This window comes from Pituophis catenifer, unplaced genomic scaffold (assembly GCF_029215685.1).
Source record: "Pituophis catenifer annectens isolate HBS135680 unplaced genomic scaffold, rPitCat1.0.hap2 SCAF_10, whole genome shotgun sequence".
NCBI lineage: Eukaryota > Metazoa > Chordata > Lepidosauria > Squamata > Colubridae > Pituophis > Pituophis catenifer.
The window spans coordinates 16,162,896-16,186,810 of record NW_027256890.1 but is presented as its reverse complement, the minus strand read 5'-3'; the positions used below and the strand labels follow the sequence as shown (position 1 = coordinate 16,186,810).

General features: G+C 50.3%; 3 protein-coding genes across 3 annotated transcripts in view; 1 reads left to right on the top strand and 2 right to left on the bottom strand.

Moving 5' to 3' along the window:
• MYO1H (myosin IH) overlaps positions 1–15,026 on the bottom strand; it is a 36,125-nt gene extending 21,099 nt beyond the window's left edge. The window contains 2 exon segments of the mRNA XM_070950362.1: positions 14,108–14,182; positions 14,838–15,026. Of these exon segments, the coding sequence (XP_070806463.1) occupies positions 14,108–14,182; positions 14,838–15,026 (264 nt within the window).
• FOXN4 (forkhead box N4) lies at positions 14,998–19,490 on the top strand. Its single transcript, XM_070950361.1, has 8 exons — positions 14,998–15,058; positions 15,302–15,405; positions 15,497–15,619; positions 16,374–16,501; positions 16,636–16,732; positions 17,456–17,663; positions 18,296–18,658; positions 19,240–19,490. The coding sequence occupies exons 1-8, from the start codon at positions 14,998–15,000 to the stop codon at positions 19,488–19,490; spliced, it is 1,335 nt and encodes a 444-aa protein (XP_070806462.1).
• Positions 19,491–22,225: 2,735 nt separating this feature from the next.
• Positions 22,226–23,915, bottom strand: part of ACACB (acetyl-CoA carboxylase beta) — a 29,083-nt gene continuing 27,393 nt past the window's right edge. The window contains exon 52 of the mRNA XM_070951227.1: positions 22,226–23,700. Coding sequence (XP_070807328.1) covers positions 23,574–23,700 — 127 coding nt within the window. The 3' untranslated portion in view covers positions 22,226–23,573. The remainder of the gene's footprint in view (positions 23,701–23,915) is intronic.

The window sequence follows — 23,915 nt, the reverse complement described above, 5'->3', positions numbered from 1 at the left end:
TGGTGCGGGGAAGGTCCCTTTTATGGCTTGCAGTGGTGCAGCTGTTTCTCTTTGGCTTGGGGGAAAGCGTTAATTGCTTAAAGGAAGTCTGAGATCCTACAACAGCGGCAGCAGCAGCAGCCATCCTGATCATTCCCCCGGCCTAAACTGAAGGGAGAAGCCACCAGCAGCCCCAGCAAAGCTGCCCCAGGAACCTCCGAGGCTCGTCTGCCAAAGGGGGCCTCAACCTCAGGAGGACCTCATACCAGTCACCCCGTTCAGCATTTGGGGCCCTAAATGGCTTCTTCATGGAGGGCAGGTAAGAGAATTGTGGAAAGCCGATTGTGCTAGTCTCGAGCAACGCACAACCATCATGAGTCGGAGGGCCTCTAATTTATTTCCACATGAATATGTCCAAATCTGCCTCCCAACTCGGCAGCCTCCCGTCATCCCAACTTTGAGGAGACTGAAGTTTCAGCCACTCTCACCAAAATGTCACCCACACGGTTCCCCCACCCCATTTTCAGTAGCAGCCAAACCCTTCACAGGTAAACAGCCAAACAGGTAAGTCCCTAGCTCTGAAGCAACAGTTCAATTGCTCCAGCAGGAACTTTGCTTTTGCTAACATTGTCCATACTGCCGCTTTAATTTGAAAACTCGCTTCTCCTAACAAGCTCCCCCCCCCTTCCATTCCTTGCTTAACAAATAAATAAAGGAATGAACAGATTCTGTTCTGGGCTGCTTCACAGCTGACTGCATTGGGAAATTAGATTTTTATAACGGCCTCACTGGAAAGAAAAATGAAACAGCAAATAAATGACCCGACCCTTCTCTAAATTTACTGCCGTGTCATCTCTGACTTCCAGTTCAGCATAATTACAAATCCTGTTTGGTAATCAGAATGGCCAGCGGCTTCACCAGTTTCAACCCAGGACAATGTTCAGGCCAGCATCCAAACCGACCAAATTCACAAGGGCCCAAACAAACGCTCCTCAGCGAATCCTTTCACCTGGCTGAAAGAAAGCAAAGCTGCTTTTTCCGGTTAAACTTTTGATTATAATATGAGGATTGATCTGCAACTATTTTTGCCCTCGGCCAGATATTGTTGGCACAAAAAAAGTCACAGGACAACAATCTCCTTTCCCTTTGAGGACAACCGTCCATGGGGGTGGGAGAGGAAATGGCCATTTGTAGCAAGTCCTTCCCTTTGCTCTTCTCCTATTCCAGAATACGGCTTTAGGGCCAGCACAATTTTTTTAAAGAAGTGCTGTGTTAGACACACCCTTGACAATAGAGGAGCCATCCGTTGAACTGAAGTCTTGAATGCTTCCCTCTCCCAATTTTCCCTCCTTCTCCCCCTCCCCTTCAAGCGTTGCTGTTCAACCTTGGCCACTTTGAGATGTGAGGACTCCAGTTCCCGAGAGTCCAAGTCCACACATCTTAAAGTTGCCAAGGTTGAAAACATGGTGTTGGAATAATGCAATGCAGTCTTGAAGGGGCTAGAAACAGATCCACCTCACCCACCACATTGCCCATGGCCAAGGCTGCCTGGCTTGGATAGAGTTGGTCCCCTCGGGAACAGAACCAGCCCCTCCCTTTATGGATGTGGCCCCAAGTGGGGTGGCTGGGTGCACCTTTTGGGTCAACTGTTCTTGCCTCCCATCACCCCAATGTCCCATTCTGGGGAACAGATTTGGTTTTACACTGTTGACTCCACAGAAACTTTGCCTTTTTTTTTGGCTTATTTAAATGAGAAAGTTTTGGTTCTTGGCTTTACGAAAGAGGAGACACGCGTTTTTGCTCTCTGGGATGTTAGCTCTCCAAATTCTCTCTCCACAGGTACAACATGGAACATCTGTTCTTCTACTTCATGGGCATGAAGTAGAAGAAGGGCAGACGGGGACTCAGGAGCAAAGGGCAGCCCCTCTCACCCCCCACCCCCCACCCCATTAATGCAATGGCAAAAGGGAGATGCCCTGAGGCCTGAACCTCGGGCTCTATCCGGCCCAACTGCTCAGGAGTTTTGAACCATGGAAAGACCACGGACGTTCAAGAGAGGGAAACCCCAGGGCATCAAGATTGCTCCCCAAAATCAGGGAGCACCTTTCCGATTCAAATTTGTGGAAGCTTCTCTCAGACTCCACCACCCCGACCTTTTTATTCCCATGACCTCTCTTCCTCCTCCTTGGCTGCGCTGACCATTACCTGGGTCGCCATCCTGAATGCTGATCCCAAATGCTGACGGTCCGATTAAGCCATTCAGGACTCTGGCGAGCTGGCTTGCTTAGGATCCATCCAGCGTAGCAGAACCTGATGCCAGGAGTCTGCAAAAAGACTTTTCCGTCCCAGCGAAGTACGCTTAATAATTCATGTTGCGTGTCGGTGGCTGAGCCCTCCGGGTCCGGCATGCTGGTATTGGCTCATTCTGCTGATAAGAATTAGACACTGGACCTTCTTGGAGATTAGGTTGCAGCAGGCACTGCCTGATCTTTGATTGCTGCAATTTCTTGACAGACTAATTACTAAGGACAGAAATAAAGCCGGGATGAGAGGTGGAGGTTGAAAACCCCCTGCCTTCCTGCAGCTCCTTCTGCTGGCCTTGCTAGGCCCCTGGGGGTCCCTTCCGCAGTCAAGTACCTTTTCTGGAGTCTAAAGGAGCTGATGTTAAGGGCAACCTCTGCACTTAATAATGCATAGCAGCAGGTAAGCAAAGAGTTACAGGATCTCTTTTCACCAGTTTAGTCTGAGACTGGTGGCAGTGCTTAAAAATTAAAACTAACAAGAACCAGGCTGATGTTACGACTATATATTTATGTTAAATATCCTTAATAATTCAGGGATGCCTCACACTAGATAGAGACAGAATAAGGAGAACCTGGTAACTGCGGGTCAGTTACCTCCTGGTTGTAAAAATGCCCACAGGTGATGTAGAACTGTGTTTATGAGCCCCACCCCAAAGCAGGGCACACTCTAGCCAGTAGATGGAGGTAAGGTGGTGATTTCCAGGAATAAGCGGTATATAAGTCTAAGTGCTAACAAGGGAAATGCACCTGGCCTTTAACAGGGTTGGAAGGGACCTCGGAAGCCTTCCAGTTCAACCCCCTGCTCAAGCAGAAGACCCCATACCAGGGGTCTCCAACCTTGGGAACTTTTAAGACTTGTGGACTTCAACTCCCAGAATTCCCCAGCCAGCTATACCGTTCTGGACAAATGGCTGTTCAGCCTCTTCTTAAAAATCTCCAGTAATGGTGCACCCACAACCTCTGGAGGCAAGCAGGAAATTTCTCCTTAGTTTTAGGTTGCTTCTCTCCTTGGTTTAATTAGCTGGAATGTTTTACTATTACACACTAATTCATAACACACCTGCCGATCTGTCATCTCCTTTTGACTTGGCCTTGGCTTTTAAAAAAATGCTAAGCTAAAATCATATTCTGGCTAAACATAACCCACAAATCCAGTCTGGCACTCTCCTGAGGAAAGAACCCCACTCCCTCCTGCATTCTCCTGGCAAATGGGCTGTTATTCCTGCAACAAATTAGCTGACATCCAAGCAGAGAGCTCTCCCAGGTGTCTCTGGATTCCTCCCTTCCTCTGATGGGATGAATGACTTTTAAGCAACATAATACCTGTTTTGCTCCTGGTTTACACACCTGTTTCTCTGCCAGCAGCCCCAAGGGAGCAGAAGTGAAGGGTATTGTTTGCAAGAGGAAAAAAGGGAAAGAGGATTTTTTTTTGTTTTGTTTTTGCCAAGTGCCTTGGTGTTTCCTGTTCAAATTTAATTGAATTCTTGCTTGTGCTAAGACAATCATAAATTATTCAGCCCTGCATTCATTAATTCTAAATATTACAAGCAATAAGTCGGGTTTTATTGCACTGTTAGGGCTTCAGACAGATAAATATGTCTGTTTGTTTTTAATCATACTCTTTTGATTAGCGATGCCACATTGAGTGAGAAATTTAAATATCTACAATTTATAGAAAACGAGTTATAAGAAAGAGGCAGGTATTTTAAAGGCAATCTAATTGTTTAAAAACAGTCTCAAAAGGTGAATTTTCAGAAGGATTGAAGATAAAATATCAGGTATCACTCAGATTTTCTTAGAACGACAAGTGAGCAGTAGAATCTGAAGTTCAAAAGTGACAATCTCATCAAATGCTCATTTCCTAATCCTGCATTTGCAAGAATCAGAAGGTACCCAACAGTAATCTCTTGGGATGATATCTGTTCGTCACCCACTCACCCACCCACTCACCCCAATATTTTCCTGCTTTGGAACCCAGCAGGGTGGAAATGGGATAGGATTTGCAAGAGCTCTTGCAGAATGCTCTGGCTATAAAGGGTGATGAACAGTCTGGAATTCCAGATTTCCTTCTAACACCCGGTTCTGTGCACCTTTCCTTCTCTGCCCATTTACACCAGATCCCACCTCCTACTTCCTGGCCTCTGCCTTACTTTTAATCTCAGTTTTCTCTCTCTCTCTTGCTTTTCTGGAAGGAGCTTCAAAAATTCAAGAGTTGCTACCAGGTCTCCTGGACTCCTTCCTCAGAGAAGCCCAGCCTCCGAGGGAAGTGACAGGTGGGTCTTCTCCCTCCCGGCATCTCCACGGAACAGAACATTGCATTACAGCTATAATTTCATGCTCTCTGGTTTGCAATAAAATATGGTAGCGCATTTTATAGCGCAATGAATTATGCAGGGTTGTAACGTTGCAATCCTAAACACCCTTCGCATTTGGGAGAGACTTTGGAAAAGACATGCTGAGCTTGTACTCTGGCTCCGCAGCGTGGTGCACACACTTTTGGACATAATTTTAACAAGGCCTCCATGCAAAGAAATTAAGCTGAATTTATTACCTCTACATGGAAGGCTTTTTTTTAAAAAAAATCCCTACTTATTGATCTAGGTGAGGCCTCTGATGTGCCACAGCCCTGCCTATCTCAAGGAGTTTCACAACTGCTTCCCATATCATAGCAGGTGTGAGGTCTCTCAATTCCTGCTCTTCAGTCTGCCTCCTTAAACCAGGCAGCAGTCCCAGGCTCAGCTAACGTCTGAACGACCCAGGTCCCACTCATCCCCAGCTGCCTTTGGTGTCTTGGGGGGCGGGGGGGGCGGGGACAAAAGTGATGGATGGCCTAAAATTTAGGCCTCACTGGGGCTGTGAGATCTTCAACCTTCCTTTAGGGGAGAATAGGGAGGAGGCGGGGGGGGCACTTTATAGACTGCCCAACATTCGGTGCCAGGATTGGTCCCAGGAAGGAAGTGCTTTGGACTCACCGCAACCGAAGGCTGACGTGGCAACCCCTGTCTGGACTTCTTCAGGTGTCAGCTTCTAGTTTAGGGGACTTCAGGCAAAACAGGGTTACTCCAGATCTGGAGCAGGCAATAGAAGAAACGCAGGAATAAAAAGAAATGGGATTTAATGGGTATGATTTGCCCGTGTTTGGATAGCATATGGTTTTGCTGACAGATTATGAAACACAATGTGGTTCTGTTAACTGTGGATGTCTAACAACTCCCCCCTCCCCCAAACGGAGCTTGTCTTATGTTTCAACACCAGGATCAATAAACAACCAACATTGGACTGGACAGGAGATCCGCCCAGTCCTCGCCCATTGAAATGAATGGGAATGCTGCTCCACTCCGGCCCGGCTTCCATTAATTCAATGGCCTTCCACAATATAACTTCCCAGACGATTGTGGCCATTGTGTATTATTTAACTGTAGAGCCCAATTAAAAATAATGAAGGCTGTCTCTTCCTGCTAGGTTCCCTCGGCTATAATGGAGGCTGACTGGTCCTCGCACAGCTCCATCTTTGTCTGGTGGGGAACTGGGGCTGGGGTCTTGGCCGGGGTCAGTAGCATTCAGTGGCACAGCTCTGGCAACAAAACCTGCATCATCCAAGCTTAAGGAACTTGGTTATTAAAGACGGAAGGAGGAAGTAAATCAAATAAAAAAACAAGAATAACATCAAAAAACCCCTTCCTCCCCCCCCCCCCCGCTTGCAACTGCACTTTCTCTGCGGCCATTCCTCAATTCATTCCTTTGGTTAAAAGGGAGGGGGGGAAATATATCCTATTTGGGATAAACTAGTTCTACTTGACAAAGCTGGAGAAAAATACTTTATGTGTCCACCTCTGTCCAGTTATATCATTTAAGGAATTATGGCAGCTACATTTTTCCCTCTCCAGTTGTAATTTAACAGAAACCAACCTTGGTTCCTTTAGAAATTGATTTATAGAATAATAAAAAAAACAAAGAGAACATTTGAAACTCCAGTCCAGAGCTGTCATTTCAAGGAATAAACATGACGGCCACCATCTCTTAGCCTCCCCTAAAAAAATACCGTTCCCCTTCAGTCTTTGTCTGGGAAACCAATCTGAGTGTACAGCTTTTGAATTTTCTATTGTTTCACCACAACACGACAGATTCTGCAAAGGGAGAGGAAAGGAAAAAGACACCTGGAAGATACACACATTTCTTTGGGTCTTGTGACTGCAGTGCACACCTAATGGGGTAGGAAGGATCTGCTAGGGATGAGATCTGGTGGGACCATGAAAAAGGGCCTTCTCTATTGGACATCATTTCCTTGGCCCCCATCTTCTTGTTTTCTTAAAAGGCCCTGAAGATCAGGGCTTTGGTCAGTGGGCCTGAGGACTATCAATGGACATAAAATCCATCAGGTGGTTGATTTGATTGTGTTGCTGCTGCCATGGGGAGGGGGGGGGAAGGGGCTTTTAATATTGTGGATTTTTAATGTTGCAAGCCACCAATGTGTGAGTTGGGCGCCCATATACATTTGCTTAATAAATAATGAATACAACCTCTGAGTGATGAGCTCGGAACCTGAGTATTGTAGGAGGACGAGGAAAGGCTGCACAACCGTTCCTCCTTCTCTTGCGATACACACCAACCCAGGAACAAATTTGAGATGACATTGTTAGTTGCACTTGTGAACTTCCTGCCCTTGAAGGTCACTGGACAAATTGCTCTGGACAGAACTGCTGCCCGTTCTTCCCAGGGTTACTCGGAGGAAACAGAAGTTAATTGACCTTTCCCCAAATCCACAAAGTGCTTTGGGAAATGTTGGTTTCAAATTGTGGGGCACGGCCCTTGACTAGGGAGGAAAAAAAAGGGACCAGACTACTTTCTACTCATTATTTGAAATTATCAGTTTCTGGCCAAGGCAGGCCAGAAAAAATGGTTTAATGGGATTTCCAAGCCATGTCAAAACTGAAACTAAAAGTGATGGTAAATGCATGTCCAGGCCACGGGTGGATCTGTCCTATTAAAGTAAGAAAGAATTATCAGGCCTACCCCTAAAAAATAACAATTAACATCTTTTAATTACAGCAGTCTCAGTAATTCCAGCCAAAAGAAGCATCTATGATTCTGCCCAGACCTTATAAAATCTAGAAACAGAAATCACGGATGAGGGATTTAAATACTGCCTATTTCTTTCAGGCTGTGCCATATTGGTGCAAAAACTATTTCCTACACTACAGCAACCCCAGAATAATCTTTGCCCATGGATCCACTGAAGTAAAAGAATAAAGTTTTAAAGACTGTACTATGCTGAACTTGTCGGGCACTAGGACCTGATATTTTATTCTCTAGCCAAATTTTGAGCTTTTTTGTCCGTTACATCTCTGCATTTAATCAGAGGTTGGGTCTATTGTAAAACTCCGATTCACCATCTGTACGGTCCCAAGTGGGTAGATTTCTACTAAAGGATTTGTCCCCGTAGGATTAATTGGTAATTTCACACGTAATGATTTTAAGTACAATTTGTTACACAGATAAAAGTGTTACTGACACACGTTTTTCATGCGCCAGGGGGAAAAGCCAGGCCTTAGAAAACTGAAATAACTGTGTCTATTTCAGTTTAGAGACCTGCCTACAAGAGACACAATGGGGGTTTAAGAAGTTTAAGAATGCTGTTTTTGTTTTGTTTTTTAAAATGTAGACAAAATGGACCTTGCAAATTCTAAGGAGAGGTGAATTTAAACACCGTATTACTTACAGAATATTTGGTTTTGGCACACTTGCCATTGTTTCCGGAGCTCATTTTAGCATATAAAGCGATGCTGAGACCGGATTTTTTTTGTTCAGTATTAATTTTCTTCCTTGTCAGTCTTTCTCTCTTTTATATCCTTTTCACACAGTAGCAGGACAACGTGGTGAATTCCATCTTGAGAGACACAGAAGAAATGTCTTTCCTTTGAAGGTGTTGCTGAGTTTTCATCCTTTCCTACAAAGCAAGACCAGAAAAACTACCCAGAAGTTTCAGATGGGTCTCTGACTTGGAGAGGGACATAAACGGAGGGCAGGGCAAACGCTGGCCACCCCTCCAGGTCTTCAGCCAGAGGGGAAACCCACATCCCAGCGCAGGGATGCCCCCCTCCTGCCCCCTGCATCGTGGCCTGTCCAGCCCGGGGCCCATGAAATTGGGGAGGGGGTGGGGGTTCAGCAGATATGCTCAGAGATTTGGGAAGGTCCCACTTTCATTGCGGCTTCTCCCAGTGGGAGACACAGACTGGGTGACCAGGAGTTCCTCCGAGTGTGAATTTCACTCAGGATCCAGGAGCGGTCTGTCAAGAGAGGGGATCGTGGGGTGGGTAACCCTCAGCCACACTAGCTAGGGCGAGGGGTCCTTCCTAGCCGATAGTCCGGCGGGGGGGGGGGGGGGCTGGAGGAACCACAGCTCCGCCAGCCTTTCCCAAACAGGACTTTCCAACTGCACGGGGACTACAACCCCCAGCATCCCCAGCCAGCCCTCGGGCCGCTATAGACTGGGGAAGGGATGGGGGGGAGGGCGGCCTTTGCAGGGGGACGGAGGGGAGCTCGTGCTCCCTCCCGGCCGGAGAGCGCCCCCCGCAGGAAGGCCAGGCCGGGGCCGGGAGGGGCGAGGCGAGGCGGCGGCTGGCGGGCTCCTTCCCGCCGTGTCGGGCGGGCGAGAGAACGGGCGGCGGCCGGCCGGGCGAGGCGGGAAGGAAGGCGGGCGAGTAGGCGCCTTCACCCGGCCCCGCCGTCGCGCGCCCGTCTCTTGGCCCCCCCCCTCGCAGACCTCGAAAGCGGCTAGTCCTCAATGAGTCGGGGTCTGCGCCGGCCGCCTCGCGCCTTTGCAAGCCAGCCCCGCGCGCCGCCCGCCCAGCGGCCCCCCCCACCGCTCCGCATCCTCGAGCAGGGGAGGGGTGGCGCCCCCGCCCCTCTCCCTCCCTCCCTCGCTGCGCCCCCGCCCCTCGGCCCCTGGGCGCGCATGCTCCAGCTGGACAGCTCCGGAGAGGGAAATTTAAAACCGCTGCTCGGCCGGCCGGCCGCCCCGCCAGCTGCCTCCCTCGGACGCCCCTCGCCGGCCGCAGCCCCGCCGGGCCAGTCCCGGGAGAGCAGCAAGGAAGGTTGGCCGGCCGTCGCCGGGCCTCGGAGGTGCCTGCCCCGCCGCCCCTCTCGCGCCACGGCAGGCCGGGGGCGCCGCTCTCGGCCAGAGGGCTGGAGCCCGGGAGCCCTGGGCGGCGCCTGCCGTCCCTCCCTGCTGAAATGCTGGATAGCTACCCGGCTCTCTCCCCCCGGCGGGCCATGATCGAAAGCGACCCCCCCCTTCGCCATGTCCGGCCTCGTCAGGAACCCGGGACCGGCCCGCCGGCCCTCCCCGCAGGACTACAGGTGAGCGCCCCCCGCCCCGCCCCGCCCCGCCCCCGTTCTCGCCCCTGCAGTCCGGGCTGCCTTCGGGGCTTGGCAGAGGCTTCCACTCGGCGCAACCTTCGCGCAGGAAAAGTCCGAAGGCTGCATTTGTACGCCGTCCTGGAGCCACGAATGGCTTGCACCCCCAGCCTGCCTCGGTCGGTGCCCAAGTTCCTTGTTGCAGCAGCAGGAGAAGCTGCTCCCGATTCATCCCAAACTCCGATTTCCTCCTCAAGTCTATTGTGCATTCAAAGGCCTTCATACGACCTCCTGGAATATTTGCCGAGGGGCTCACTGAAGGAGAAGCGGGACTCCCCAAAGAGCACCTGCTCCAGTCCGGCCCTTTTCAGAGGGGCCCGGAAATTGTCTTTCTCTCGTCGTCGTTCCATCCCTCCGAAAAAGGGGCTCTCCCTGCTTTGTCTGGAATGAAACCCCCTCCCCTCTCAGAACCCAACTCCATTTGGGATGCCAACCGGTGGGAAGCCGCTATCAGCAGCCACAACCACGGGGTGGGGGAGCCTGGCCAGCTCCCCCTCTGGGAATCCAGGCTTGGCACTTGAGGGAGATGGTGCCGTCTGCCCCCTCTCTCCCAGAAGGGGGAGGCCTCGTGCTTCTGGGGCGCCCCAGCAATGACTTAGCAGGGAGATATGGAGAGATGGTGCTGATGATGAGTCTTCCCAAGTTTGGAAGTCCGGTCTGATTTGAACACAGTTCCACCCTCCGGGAAGTCCAAGACTGTGGTTTAGGGGTCCTTCTGGAGAATCAGGGGCCTACTTTGACCCCGATCCCCTTTGTTCTGCTTAGACCTGGTGTGCCGAGTCACAAGGATCCACCATCTTTTTAGACTACTGCAGCATAATCTACCGGGGTTGACCTTGAAGGCTGTCTTAGAAGCCACAGGTGGTTCAAACGGCCACCTGTGTTTAGTCTGGCTGAAAGTCTTCTTGTACTATAAAGTCAGAAGCTGCCAACCTGATCTGAGTTCCACTTGGGCCGTTCTTTACGAAACCTTCGTGATTTAAGATCAGGACGTCTGAAAAGCCACCTTCTTCCCCATTGGTCCCTCCAGGTGCAAATCCAAGGGAGAAACCTCTCACTAGAAGCTCCAATTCAATCCGCTTGGCTCTGGAGTTGCTTTAAAGATATTCCTCCTCACCCTCTGAAGTTTCAAAACAGTTTCTTCCATTTGTAACTTTTCTGTCTTGCAAACATGGATAAAGAGGCCACACTAGATTGGGGGAAGCATTGTCCAGATTTCACAGTCTTTTCCCACCTCTAAAAACAACCGCATCGCACTGACACAATGTGGGAGGGGGGAGAATTAACTGTTTGCTCCAGCATGGCCCCGTTTTGAAGCCGCTCTGGTAGATGTCAGGGGAACAAGAGGGATTTAGAGCCGGCAGACTCAAGACCCCCGTCTACCTGATCTGAAATCTCCCCATTGCAAGAGGTCCAACCCCCCCAAAGCGGTCATGGCAACAGTATCCGCCATTACACACAGAGATCTTCCACAGTGAACTTATGCAGACTGCCCTTAACAATTTCTTCCCTTTTGTACAGAAATCCCATTTGCTAAGTGCAGGTTGTAAATTATCTGCACTTGCCAAATTTGATAAGAATAGTTTTTGGAAGAATAAATGGAATTTGAAAATTACGTGGGCAAGAATTTTTAATTCTTAGCATAAGGAACGTGAATAACTTTGCTTAGATCAAATATGCAGTCCTTCGGCAGATTAAGTCTAAGTTATTTCTAAGTAAAAAAAGACACGTATAGTTTAGTTTATGTAGAGTTTCAGGCAGTCTTTAACAAGTCACCTTAGTTATTGCAAAAATGCTTATTTCTATAAATAGACCCGTTTCCCAAATTCTTCTTGTTCCTCCCCCCCCCCCCCCCGTCTCAAAAATAAAGCTGTAATTTCTCACCGCGGTCATTTTTCCACCCCTGAATTGCATGACCCCCGTTTAAAAGTGGCAAAAAATGTATACAAAATCCAGACCGTTATGGCCAAAGTGCGCTGTAGCATTTGTTCTGTTTCATGAGAAACCACTTTGGATTATGTAAAAGAAAATCTTCCAGACTGACCGATTTTTAAGAAGAGAATAGGCCTGTCAAATTCTATCAGGTCAATTTACTTTCTTCCTGTCAGCACAGTGCAGGACGGGAACCCGAGGTCCCGAGTGCTCCACGGGCGGGCGGGGGGGCATAAAGGAATGGCCCCCAATTAGCGGAAGGGAGGGGTAATTGTGCCGAGAATAAGCTTCTGTTTCACTTGGGACATTTCTATGGGGCTGGGAGACATGAAGGGAAGCGGATTTCAAAGTCAGGGTTAAAAAACAGAAGCAGAAAAGCCACAGAGAGGAAAGAGAGAGAGAAGCAGATCAGCTCTTGGCCAGGGTAGACTAAGAGCGACTCAGTTGATCAGAGTTGGGATGCTGCAGAATTGGTAACTCTGCAGTTGTTCTAGAACATTCTAAGGAGAATCCTTCTGAATCCAAGTGAAATGGAGGTGGAAGCAAACACCACTTCTCTAGTTGATGGCCAGAGGCAGAGTCCAGCCAGGCTCGTTGTTATATCTCGCTTAAATTTTAGCAATCCTTGCGTTCTTCCTCATAAGGATAGGCCTGTTGCATTTTTTCTCCTGCACGTTATCAAACGGTCTGAGGAGTTATGGTGGGGCGTTCGTATGGGTGCGAGTCCAATTTTGCTAGGGTAATCTGCTCCAAAGGTCCCTATGCAGCCCATCGGAGATTCCTGGAGGATTTGAGACTCCAGTTTGAGATCTCTCTTGACCACAATGGGACAAATCAAAACGTGGGAAGACGAGGGATTAAAGAGCCTATGTTCCAGGGAGTCCTAGCAAAGAGAATGGACTGGGGATAATCTCCGTCAAGAGTGGGCTGCCAGGTGAGAAAATGGAGGGACCCTCAAAAGGAAACGCCACCGGAACCGAGCCTTTTAATTCAGCCAAAGATTGTAATCCCTCCGTGGCCTGAAACGCTATGCTGGCCTGCTTTGAGGGGAACCGCCTGTCCCTCTCCAGCATTCAGAAGCAGCTAAGAAGCGCAGTTCAGCCAGCTCCGCCGGAGGCTGCTCTGGATGGCTTGGCTGGGGTCGGGGCTTGAGATGGTCCCTCTGCCCAGCCAAAAGCACAGCACCATTACCTGCGCATGGAAAAGTTAGAGGCAAGGCTGCGGCTGAGCACTGAATAAGTGACCCGAGCACAATCCTTCTTAATCTACCACTTATCAGGAAAAGGCTGTCCGTCTCTAACTGGAGTGTGGAAGAGGATAAATGGAGATAGGCGCACCACCACTCGGGCTCATCGGCCGGTTTCAACTGATGGACCTGGCAAGCAGACTTCTCTGCCGACTCCCCCCCACCCTCCACCCCTCGGGAGGGCTCCCTTAGCAGGACAGAATGAAGAGGCAGGGATCGGCTGTCAACAGGCAGGCAAACGGTCCCAAATCTCTTGGGGTAAATAATCAGAGCAAGAAATCTCCCAGGGAGAGAAATAACCCATCCATTCCATTTCCATAATTCTATGGGGAAATCTGATAAAGTCTGCTAATCAGGCTCACAATTGATTTAAATGAGTGTCAGGAGAGACGGCTATTGCTGGGTCAGGAAAGAATCCGCGGAAATTCTTAGGAACAGCCCTCCTCAAAATGGGATTATTTTCTCAAGGGCAGCATTAAGACGCCGAGCTGCTCCAAAGCCCAATCTTTTCCTATACATACCGAGCTCCAGAGAATTAAGACAAATAATGAAGGGCCATTTTAAAGGAGGACGCTAGTTTGTAAAGAAGAGGAGTATTTGTTTTCCAGAGTCATATTTTCAACATCCAGCTAACTCCACCAGGGTGCCACTTGGTGGAAGATGTGGCACAGGGCACAGATGCCAGGACATTTGCTAGGGAAAAGGGTGCGATTCTCTCTCTCTCTTTGCCACATACCAGGTGCCCAGAGGTGTGGTGAATACTGACAACAAGCTCTTGAGGCTGCAGCCAGGCACCTAACCAGGGACTGAAGCTGCCGGGTGCATTTCAGCTTCCACCCAGGAAGGTGCCAAAGCACACCGGACGGTGGGGGCCTGTGGTGCACGTGGTCCCTGGCAGGAGGCCATTGCTGTGGGTTTCGACCCTTCCCGCCCCCTTGACCCCACTCGTTTGTCGTGCGGGGCTGGAGAGCGGCAGATGGCACGGGTGGAGTGTCTCCCGTCATTCAGGCAGATTAATGGGGAACTGGTAAAAAGGGGGAGGGAGGCGGGGTGGGCAGAAGAAAACAATTAAGCCAGGATCTCCAAAAACAAAGGGTCGCCACGTGCCGGCAGCCAACAGCCTCTCCCCACACAATGGCTTATGGGCTGACAATGCGCAGGGCCACCAACTGTTGCAAATGACAAGGGTTGTTCCCCGTTTTTGAACCCTCTGATGCTGGTGTTTACTTACAGTTGGACCAATGGCCGGGCAGGCAGACTGGTCACCTGATGTCCTTTTTCAGGCATGGAAGGGACTCGACTGGCTCTGCAAAATAACTGTAGAAGTGTAACCATGGCAATGTTGGTTATTGCCACATCAATACATGACATTAAAAAGAAAACAGGCCCCGGAGGAGGGTGGCAGGAGGACAGGCGGGTCTAGCCAGGATACCGGGCGCCTGCTGCTATAACAGCGATCGGTCTTGTAGTCCCTTAAGCCTCCGAGAAGGGAGGGAAACTGCCCAGAAGTTTTCAACTGGGAAGTTTTGCTTTGCAGCTAGATGGTTGGAGACAGCATTTCAAAGCCTTGGGAAATGCAAAGAAGGCATTGTAATATTCCAGATTCGTTTTAAATCCTTCTCATTATTTTAAAGTGTTTATTTCTGGCATTGCTGTGTTGTGCAGCTCCAGCAGGCTCCGAGCGCCACATGAACCTGGAGTTAACATGACTTTGGTGGAGAAGAAACAGGAGTCTTAGAAACAACCTGCAAAATTCGGCTTTATTCTCAAGCCGAATTTGGTGCATGGTGTTCTAACTTTAGGCCTTTTAAGTATTCTCCTTCTCTGCATGATAGGAAAGTTTTTCTCCTCCTTCATAAATTTGCTTTCTTCCCTACGCACGAGAGCCCCATACAACGGAGCCTGCTGGCAGCTGGAATAAAAACATAAAGTCAGAACAGGTGCTGCTGTTGCCGCCTTACCTTCAGGCTAACAGGCCAGGGCAACGCAGCCACTAAAACCACGTTATTCCTCCGTAGACTGTTGGGCTCTGACCCCTCACATCTGAGCGAGGATGACTTCCCTGGCGACTTGCAGTCCCTTTCGTGGCTGACCTCCGTGGACGTCCCTCGGCTGCAGCAGATGACCAGCGAAAGGATGGATTTTGGCATCGCTTCCCAGAATGTGGCCCTGCAGCAGACAGGTAGAAAACTCCGTGACCCTTTCGTTCTTGGGCCCCCGGGGCATTGACCCCACAGTGCTGCGATACCTAGTGGCTAAAACACAAAGAATGACTGAACTGTGTAAAACCAGCATTGACTTGGGTCTAATAAGCCCCGTTGTGACGATCAATGGCTATGGAAGCCTGTGGATCCCACAGAGAGCTGGGAGGGGGGGGGATTCAGAGCAGCCCAGAACTGTATCATCTGCTTCTTTTCGACGACAGGTGCCATGCACACCTCGGGGCCCCCAAGAGCGACGCCTCACATACAAGCCAGCGTGTCTCCAAATATTCTGGGACTTAACACCATCTCGCCCCACGAAAGCGACGTAAGAACAGGCTCCCTTCCTCGTTGATGGTCCCAGGGCGGTTTCGTGCTCTGCGCAACTGATGCTTTTGTTTCTCCCCCTTCCACCCCAGATCAGTCAGTACGTGGTGGGGGGGCAGCCGTCCCCCAGCCTTCAGCCGCAGCCGTCCCCGCTCTTCCCCCCTCCCTCCTGCCACACCCAGCAGATCTTCACCATCACGCACAGCACGCAGCAGGTACGGTTCCCAGCTTCCGTGTGTGTGTGTGTGTGTGTGTGACAGCACAACCTTCAGGGACCTCGCCACAACTTAGTTGCTGTCCTGTGTGAACGTCTACAAGGCTGCAGGTACTGCTGTGCACGTGTGCTTGTAGCAGAACATCTGAGAAGAGCCAGGCAGTGCAAGGAAAAGCCTTTCATCTGTGGGCAAAAGGGCCCAAAGGTGAAGGAGGGCGGGTGGGCACCTGAAGGCCATTCTCCTAGCGGGTCTTTCCTCTCTCGTCTCTGCAACCAGCAAGGAGGACGCTGAGCCAGGGCGTCGGTTGCCACAGAGGCCCCCGGCCTTTGGTTTGGGCTGCTCTCCACCGGCTGAGGCTGATGGGTCTCCTAGCCACACCCAGGGCATCGCCTGTTTCTCCTTTCCCTGGCGCAGCTGAAAAGGAGGCAGGCTTCCATTCTGTGCAGACGCCTCCCTGTTCCCTTGTTAAGAAAACCAGAGTCAACTGCCGAACGGGCAGGCCAGGGGCAGGTGGACCCTCCCCACGGCTGTCAGACTCCCCTCCATTTAGACTAGAGTAAAATGACATGTGGGGGCTACTAAGCCCCTTGCCTTGGTGGGTGGATGCTCTGAGGGGTCCCGAGCAGTTTTTGCAGGAATGGGTCACATCCCCACAGCCCACATTCCACTAGACCCCCCTCCCCTCCCCTCCCCCCGGCTTCGTCTTTCCCTGTGAGAGGCTCACTCGGTCTTCTCCCTCCCTCTTCGGCCACAGTGCAATCCAGTGACCATCTACAGCACCTCTTACGGCGCCCACCCCCACTTCTCTCAGCCCCGCCTGGCTCCTCACGCAGCCCAAGAGCTGCACACCAAGCACTACCCCAAGCCCATCTATTCCTACAGGTGAGTAAGATTCCGGGGCCCACGACGCAGGGAGGGAACCCCCACTTTATCGGGAGAGGCCTTAAATGGGTGGAGTTGAGGTCCGGAAATGCTGCAGGCGGCTGGGCAACTGACCCTTCGCTCCCCTCTGGCAGCTGCCTGATCGCCATGGCCCTGAAGAACAGCAAGACCGGCAGCCTCCCCGTGAGCGAGATCTACGGCTTCATGAAGGAACACTTCCCCTATTTTAAGGTGAGGAAGGCTGAGCACAACCGGGTGCAAGAGAGCGGCCTCAGCGGCCCTTCCCGAGCCCTCGGCGGAGGCACAGAGACCCACGGTGGGCCGATGGGCAGACAGATGGAGGGATGTGTGTGCAGGAGAGTGTCGGCTGTCAAAAGCCCCCCACTGAAGAACGGAGAAGGTCTCCACTGAGCAAGACCAGAGCTCCAGCTCACGGGAATCTTAGCTTTCTCACCACCTTAAATGCCTTTTTCTCAGGCAGACACGACAACTTGGGTCTACCTGCAGAAATGCAGACAGGAATCTCCATAGACAGACAGGTGCCTCCTAATGATTCCCTCGCAGGCCAGACAAACATCGAATCCACGTTTAGATCCACGGGTGAAGGGGGAGGAGGGTTTCTGGAGTCACAGCACACAGGGCAGGTTCTGGCCCCCCACAGCAGGGGTGAAATCCAGCAGGTTCTGGAGAACCAGTAGCAGACATTTTGAGTAGTTTGGAGAACTGGCAAATACCACCTCTGGCTGGCCCCCGAGTGGGGTGGGAATGGGGATTTTGCAGTATCCTTCCCCTGCCACGCGCACCAAGCCACGCCCACAGAACCGGTAGGGAAAAAATTTGGATTTCGCCACTGCCCCAGAGGTTCATGTTTTGTCAGAGAAGACCCCGACCTGGGGGCTCTAAGCCACGTGCGTGTGCTGGGGGCACGTGTGAGGGCTCCCCTGCTTTTCACAGACGGCCCCCGACGGCTGGAAGAACTCCGTGCGGCACAACCTGTCCCTGAACAAGTGCTTCGAGAAAGTGGAGAACAAGGCGAGCAGCTCCTCGCGCAAGGGCTGCCTCTGGGCCCTCAACCCTGCCAAGATAGACAAGATGGAGGAGGAGATGCAGAAGTGGAAGCGGAAGGACCTGGCTGCCATTCACAGGAGCATGGCAAACCCAGGTAAGGGCTGCCCTCCTCTGCCTTCCTACAGGAGTTACTTGACCGGAAGGAAAACTGGGGTGGGGGTGGGGGGGGGAAGGCCCTCTCAAAAAGCAGCCCTCCTTTTTCTCAGGGCTTCCTTGGCCTTCTGAAAATGGTGGCGGTACAGCTAGTCCTTGACTTACAACCACAACCGAGCAACAGTTTTTCTGTTGCTAAGTGAGACATTTGTTAAGTGAGTTTTGCCTCATTGTATGACCTTTGTGAATTTGGCTTCCCCATTGATTTTGCTCGCCAGAAGGTCACAAAAGGGGATTAAGTCCTCAGGGAGAAGGGCGGTATACAAATTCAAAATAAAATAAAATAAAAATTAAGTGACTCCGGGACACTGTGACTGTCATAAATACGAGTCAGTTGCCAAGCGTCTGAATTTTGATCCCGTGACCGTGGGGATGCTGCAACGGTCATAAGTGTGAAAAACGGTTGTAAGTCAGTTTTTTCCATGCCGTTCGAAGGGTCACTAAACCAACTGTCATAAGACAAGGACCACCTGTATTGCATTAAAAAAAACCCCGCCATGCAAATGACTGTTGTCACCGCCTTTCCTTCCGCCTGCCCAGCGAGGCAGTTGAGACGGCCATTTTTCTTTGCAGAGGAACTGGACAAGCTGATCACTGACCGCCCTGCCGGCTGCAGGAGGCCTGGCAAGCTGGCGGAGGCCGAAGCGTCCATGGGCAGCCATGGGGGCCACCTGCTGCAGGTGCAGCCCCAGGCGATGGCGACACTCTCCTTGCAGTCCGTCCGGCTTCACCGGCAGATCCAGCCCCAGGCGTGCTTGGCCCCAGACTCGCCGGCCCCTGCACAGACGCCCCCCCTTCACGCTCTGCCCAGCGTCCACCACAGCCCCCTCCCTCAGCACCTGGTGAGCCGGGGCTCCGATTTTCTCAACGTGATGACGGACCTGAACACGGAGGTGGATGCCCTCGATCCCAGCATTATGGACTTTGCGCTCCAAGGTAAAAGGTTGGAGGGGCTGAAACTAGAGGGTTTTTTTAAAATCCGGCAGCTGAGTCAAGCTGTGGGGAGGGGTCCTCACCCGCAGGAATCCTTGCCTCCATCTATCTTCCAGCTGCTTTTGCAGAAGGAAACAGTGGCGGTGTAGACGGCTTTTCTACCTGAAGGTCTTTTTAAGGGCTGGTCCAGAAAATGTGATTATGGAGGGAAATATTCTGGCACTAACATTACGATTTCCTTTTGTTCCTCTTACGTGCACCTGGTTAGGGGTACCTGGGGGAGAGGCTAGGCTTAAATCTTCAGGTACTGATATGGTCCGACCTTAATTGCTCACGTCAAGATGACGACTGAAGCATTTGACCCAGGGTGCAAGATCCTGCAACCAGCCACAAAGCCGCTTTGTTTACTGGGAAAAAACAAACCACATTTTTCTCCGGAAAGCCAAACAGCAGGGGAGGAAAAGAGGGGAGTCTGGAAACGGAAAACGCCCTTATCTGTCCCACGGCTAAAATGCTCTGAGCAGATTTGCACAATTAAGTCCCATCAGAGCAGAGATCTGACCACTGTTTCCTTTGTGTGGCAGGGAACCTTTGGGAGGAGAAGGAGGACGACAGCTTCAACCTGGATGCCTTGGGGGCCTTCAGCAACTCTCCCCTGGCGCTCTCCGACTGCGACCTGGCGCCTGCCAGCCTGCCCCCTGCCCCCAGTGCCAGCGACCACTCCTTTGCAGACTTACAGGTGACGGGTCTCTACACAACCTATGCCACGCTGGATGCCGTCTCCCCCACACAGTACCGGGGCCCTCAAGGGAACAAACCCATCGCTCTGCTCTGAAAGCCCCACGACGCTTGGACTGGGCCACCTTGTCCTGCTCGCACTCCCCCCTCCTCTTCCTCCACCCCCCCCCCCGACAAATGAGTGCCAGGCCTTGTGGGGGCCACGCTGACTGTGCGAAGGCCAGGCCTCCTCCATTTTCAGCCCATCAACCAATGTTGCAAGACTACCTTATGGTCTCGAGAACGCTAATCGAAAGCAGACCGCAGGCATAGGACGAAGCCCACCTTTTATTAAGGAATCTGGTGGGAGTGAGCAGCTAGGCTGTGCTGAAGCTGAAATTCTGCTTCCTGCTTGCTGCAAGGAGGTAAATTGCTGGGAGGCAGAGGCCAAAGGGTGGGGGCCAGTGAGTGGGCGGGGCTACCCATTCAGTGTATAAAACGCACCCAAATTTTCATCCCCTTTTAGGGGGGAAAAAGGTGCATCTTATACACTGAAAAATACGGTAATCAAAGCACCCATTGCTCAATGTCCCTATCAGAAGATGGTTTCTTGCGCTTTAGATCAGCCGGCCCCTTCCTTTTACTGCTTTCACAGGGACACTTGGGGGGGGGGTGAGGGGGGCTTGGTCTTGGCTATGCCCCTGACTTTGTGTCTTGGTTAAGCTCTTACTTGTTCTCTCTTCCTACTGGTAAGTACTGTGAAATAGTTCCGAGCCCCTTTAAGCTCCAGTTGCTGATCGCTGCTGCTCTTCCTCCAGAGGTTCTTCGGGATCTTTTCTTCAGATTCACACCTGAATTGTCTACCTCCCCAAATCATCTTTCCAGGCCTCGGACGTTCTGCGCGAGAGATGAATTTTAGTCCCAGACATACTGACTCAGTCCGTCTTCCCTCGCAGGAGCTGAATCCTGCAAACCATTAACCCGGTTTGGTGCTTTGACAGCAAAGGTTTCAGACTGTGAGAAGGGGATGTTTTTAATAGCTAGAGCAGAAAAGGGCCTGGGCTCCAGGACAAATAATGTACTAAATGAGATTTTTTAAAAAAAACCTTGAATAGATTATTAGGATTAATGAGTTTACCACAGATTTTTGAGGAAAAAAAATTACTAGAGTTTAGGATTAGGAGGTCTGTTGATTCTCGGGCTAAGCAGTATTACTGTTTGTAAATTTTATTTATAATTTATTTTTATGAAAACAAAAAGGGGATTTTTATGCTCAGCACTGACTTTTGAAAAACACTGTAATATTTTTTTACTTAATTATTCAAACTGCAGCAAACTGTTTTAAAAATCACCAAGATACTTTGGACGTTTTTAAACTACACTTTCAAGAGAAGCACTTTGGATGTACTTACTGCAGACGTAACATTTTCTCTGAAAGATCAAACCTCGTTTCAGCCAGAAAACTTTTCTACAACGGACATAAAAAGGTTATTTTATTTTTGTTTGCAGCTCAGCCCTGAATGTTTACTTAGAAATATATCATGCAGCAATCTTTGTTTACTGTTTTGTTTTAAAAAGGACCACTAATAGGAGACGCTGCACACTGCAGTTAAGATCTTCTGACTTAGCATTTAGGCTATCAGTACCAGGTTAACTTTGATCTAATATTTATTTTTAAACACCTTTTTACTATAGGATTTAAATAATCTCTTCTATTGCCTCAGAATTTCATTTGGAAAAAAAGAGGCCAAACAATATTGCTCAAGAAAATTGCACGTACAATTCAAGGTGCAAAGAACAGCCTCTTGACCCTCCAGGTAGCGCTGGAGATCTTAGCCAAGTGGCGCTGAGTTCCATTCTCTCCAGCAGAGCCCTCCTCTTCGCCCAAGGCCTTCCAAGTGAGCTGGAACCCTCTGCCGTCAGGGGCTGCAGCTCACACCACAGCCTTCCCCAGGGACCCAAAAGCTCCCCTGACGCACCCATGGAGACCCTTACCCACAAGAAGCGTTGCAGGATAGTTCTGCTATAGCCTTCTCTTGCATTTTGGCAGAGATCAGGAACTGGCTATACCACATTGGCTTTTGCTCTGCCTGGGGGAAAAAACGGGGAAGAGTCCTACTGGCTTCTTAAAAGGTTACGACTCATTTGCATTTATAGAGGTTTACTTAGGCATGGCCCTCCCTCCCTGAGGCCAATATGTACAGGCAGGGCTGGCTGAAGGGGAGAGGGTCCCCCTACCTCAGTTTGTCTAACGGCGCCCCCTCCTGCCAATGTGAAGATGTGCATTCTTAGAGCAGCCTTTGTTTTGGGAAGAAGGGCTGATGGTGGTGCCCCCTAAACCCCGGTGCCCCCCAGGCCAGTGCCTACGTGGCCTTAGCTTAAAGCTGGCCCTGAGAACTGGCTTGTACCTTGGATCATTTGGAAGAAAGCAGTTCGGGTGTGACTCCGACCACATGACCTTCACAGGCTGTTCTTCAGGAACCCGTTTCACACAAATATTCCAGAGGTATCTCTTTCTTTTTTTAAAAAAAGGTGAACATAAGACTACTTACAGACATTGTCATGCCAGAGGAGGCTAGAAAAGCAAAACGCAGGCGGAAGTTGAAATGGTTTATGAAAAACTTTCCCCTTGAAAATGTACTTTTAGTTCTGATGAATTGATGGGCTGATCATCCCATGATTTACTACGGTCAGCTTTGTATGGAAACAAACGACAATAAAGAGGTGTTACTGATAGAGACACACGGCTAAAAGGTGGCAGCGGCCTCCACACTGGCACATCAGATCTAGAGAGCAATTTTGCATCTTTCCTGGGGGGGGGCAGGGGGGTGGAGAATGAAGAAATACAATTGGGACCGTTAAGAAAACCAAGACTACTTTAATGAATCTCCAACTCACAAAAGATAAAACAAACGTTGAAGTCTATCAAAAGTCAAAGAGTTGTTCTTCTTAAAAAAAAACAACAGCTTTTTGGAGTGGCTTTTGGAGGCCTCCCTTCCCTGAGAAGACAGATTTATGAACAGCTCTCCCAAAGAGAAAATGCAAGATTTTGTTAAGTGATTCCTCTTCCCCTGAAAAAGGAGTTTATAACCCTATTTTCTTTTTGGGGGGGGAAGCCCCATCCCATACCAGACGCACTCAAGCATTAATGCCAGAGGTAGAGAGACAATCCCACTCCCATGAAGGATTAGAAGACCTGCCAAGAACTCCGGCCTGCAAAGATATGCCGGACAATGTAAATTACCTTCAGCTGTCACCTCCTTTGTCCCAGGTCTCCTTCAGAAAAGACTGGGTGTGCGTGTGTGTGTGTGTGTGTGTGTGTGTGCGTGTGTGCGTGCGTGTTAAAGTGTTTTGTGCATCTGATGTTTCACAGCCCATTATACTTTCGGCCTGCTGATAATTTATCTCTTTAAAAGTGTGTTTTGATTGTTTTCGCCTCTGGCAAAGTCCACTCATTCCACAAATAAATAGCACCACTATCTCCATTTATATCACATCTCAGCCAGTTAGGAATGAAGATGGAGCCCCCTCCCCTTTCCTTCTGAAGAAACAATAAGGGGGGGCTTGTGACAGAACCCCAAATACCTCGCTTGTGGGGGAGTGGAGCAAACCTTTTGTTTTCACCTTTCCAGGAGAGAAAGGGAGAAGCTCCTTCCTGAGGCCGACAGTCAGAAATGCCCCCCTTCTCCAAGGCTTCCAGGGAGTGAGTAGGCTAATCTAGACAGCTGTGCTGGAGGGCAAAGCAGCCTCCTGTGTGTCTGGCCTATCAGGAAATTTTCCCAAGTATTGGCTGGGTGGTAGATACTGACATTTCCCACCCCTCACCCCCCAATACATATTTTAAAAAAAGCGTGTCCTGAGGGGTTTTGTGAAAGAGAATTCCTTATCTCAACAGATAACCCTGGGCAATAATTGAAAATGCACTTACTTTAAACATACATTCTAGACTGAGTGGTGCAAACATTTTCCTTGGACATTATGCGGTGGGCACACAGGCGGTTGGGGAAAATACAGGCCGCCGAGTGTGGCAGGACAGCAAATCCTGGGAGCTGGGAGACTCTGGCCACCCTAATCCAGGACAAACCAGGGCCGTGCTGCAAAGCTGCAGCCAGACGAAGCTCACAAACTAGGATGGTTTACCACTGCCGTCTCCTTCCCTTTTCAGGGGGCTGGTAATCTCTCCTACTGCCAGTGGCGCAAGTCAAGAGGGGGAAGGATTGTCCATAGTTGCCAGGAGGCGAACCACCTCAGCCCTCTGGGCGCTTGTGATGTGCTGGGTCATGTGAATGATACAGTCCATGGCAACCTCCGGGTTTGCCTCTATCAAGCTGGAAGAGATCATAAAGAGAGACTACAATGACCAGGATTGAATATAAAAAAGCCCCTTTTTCCTCTTCTGAATTTGTGAGACAAAAACTCAACCGGTAGTTTTGCTCAGTACTATTTCAAGAAGGAAGCAAAGGCTGCCGAATTGAAGCGAGAGGGTCAATACATAGGAGCACATAATACACTGAAACCGTCGCCTCCACAAACCAGAGTCCCC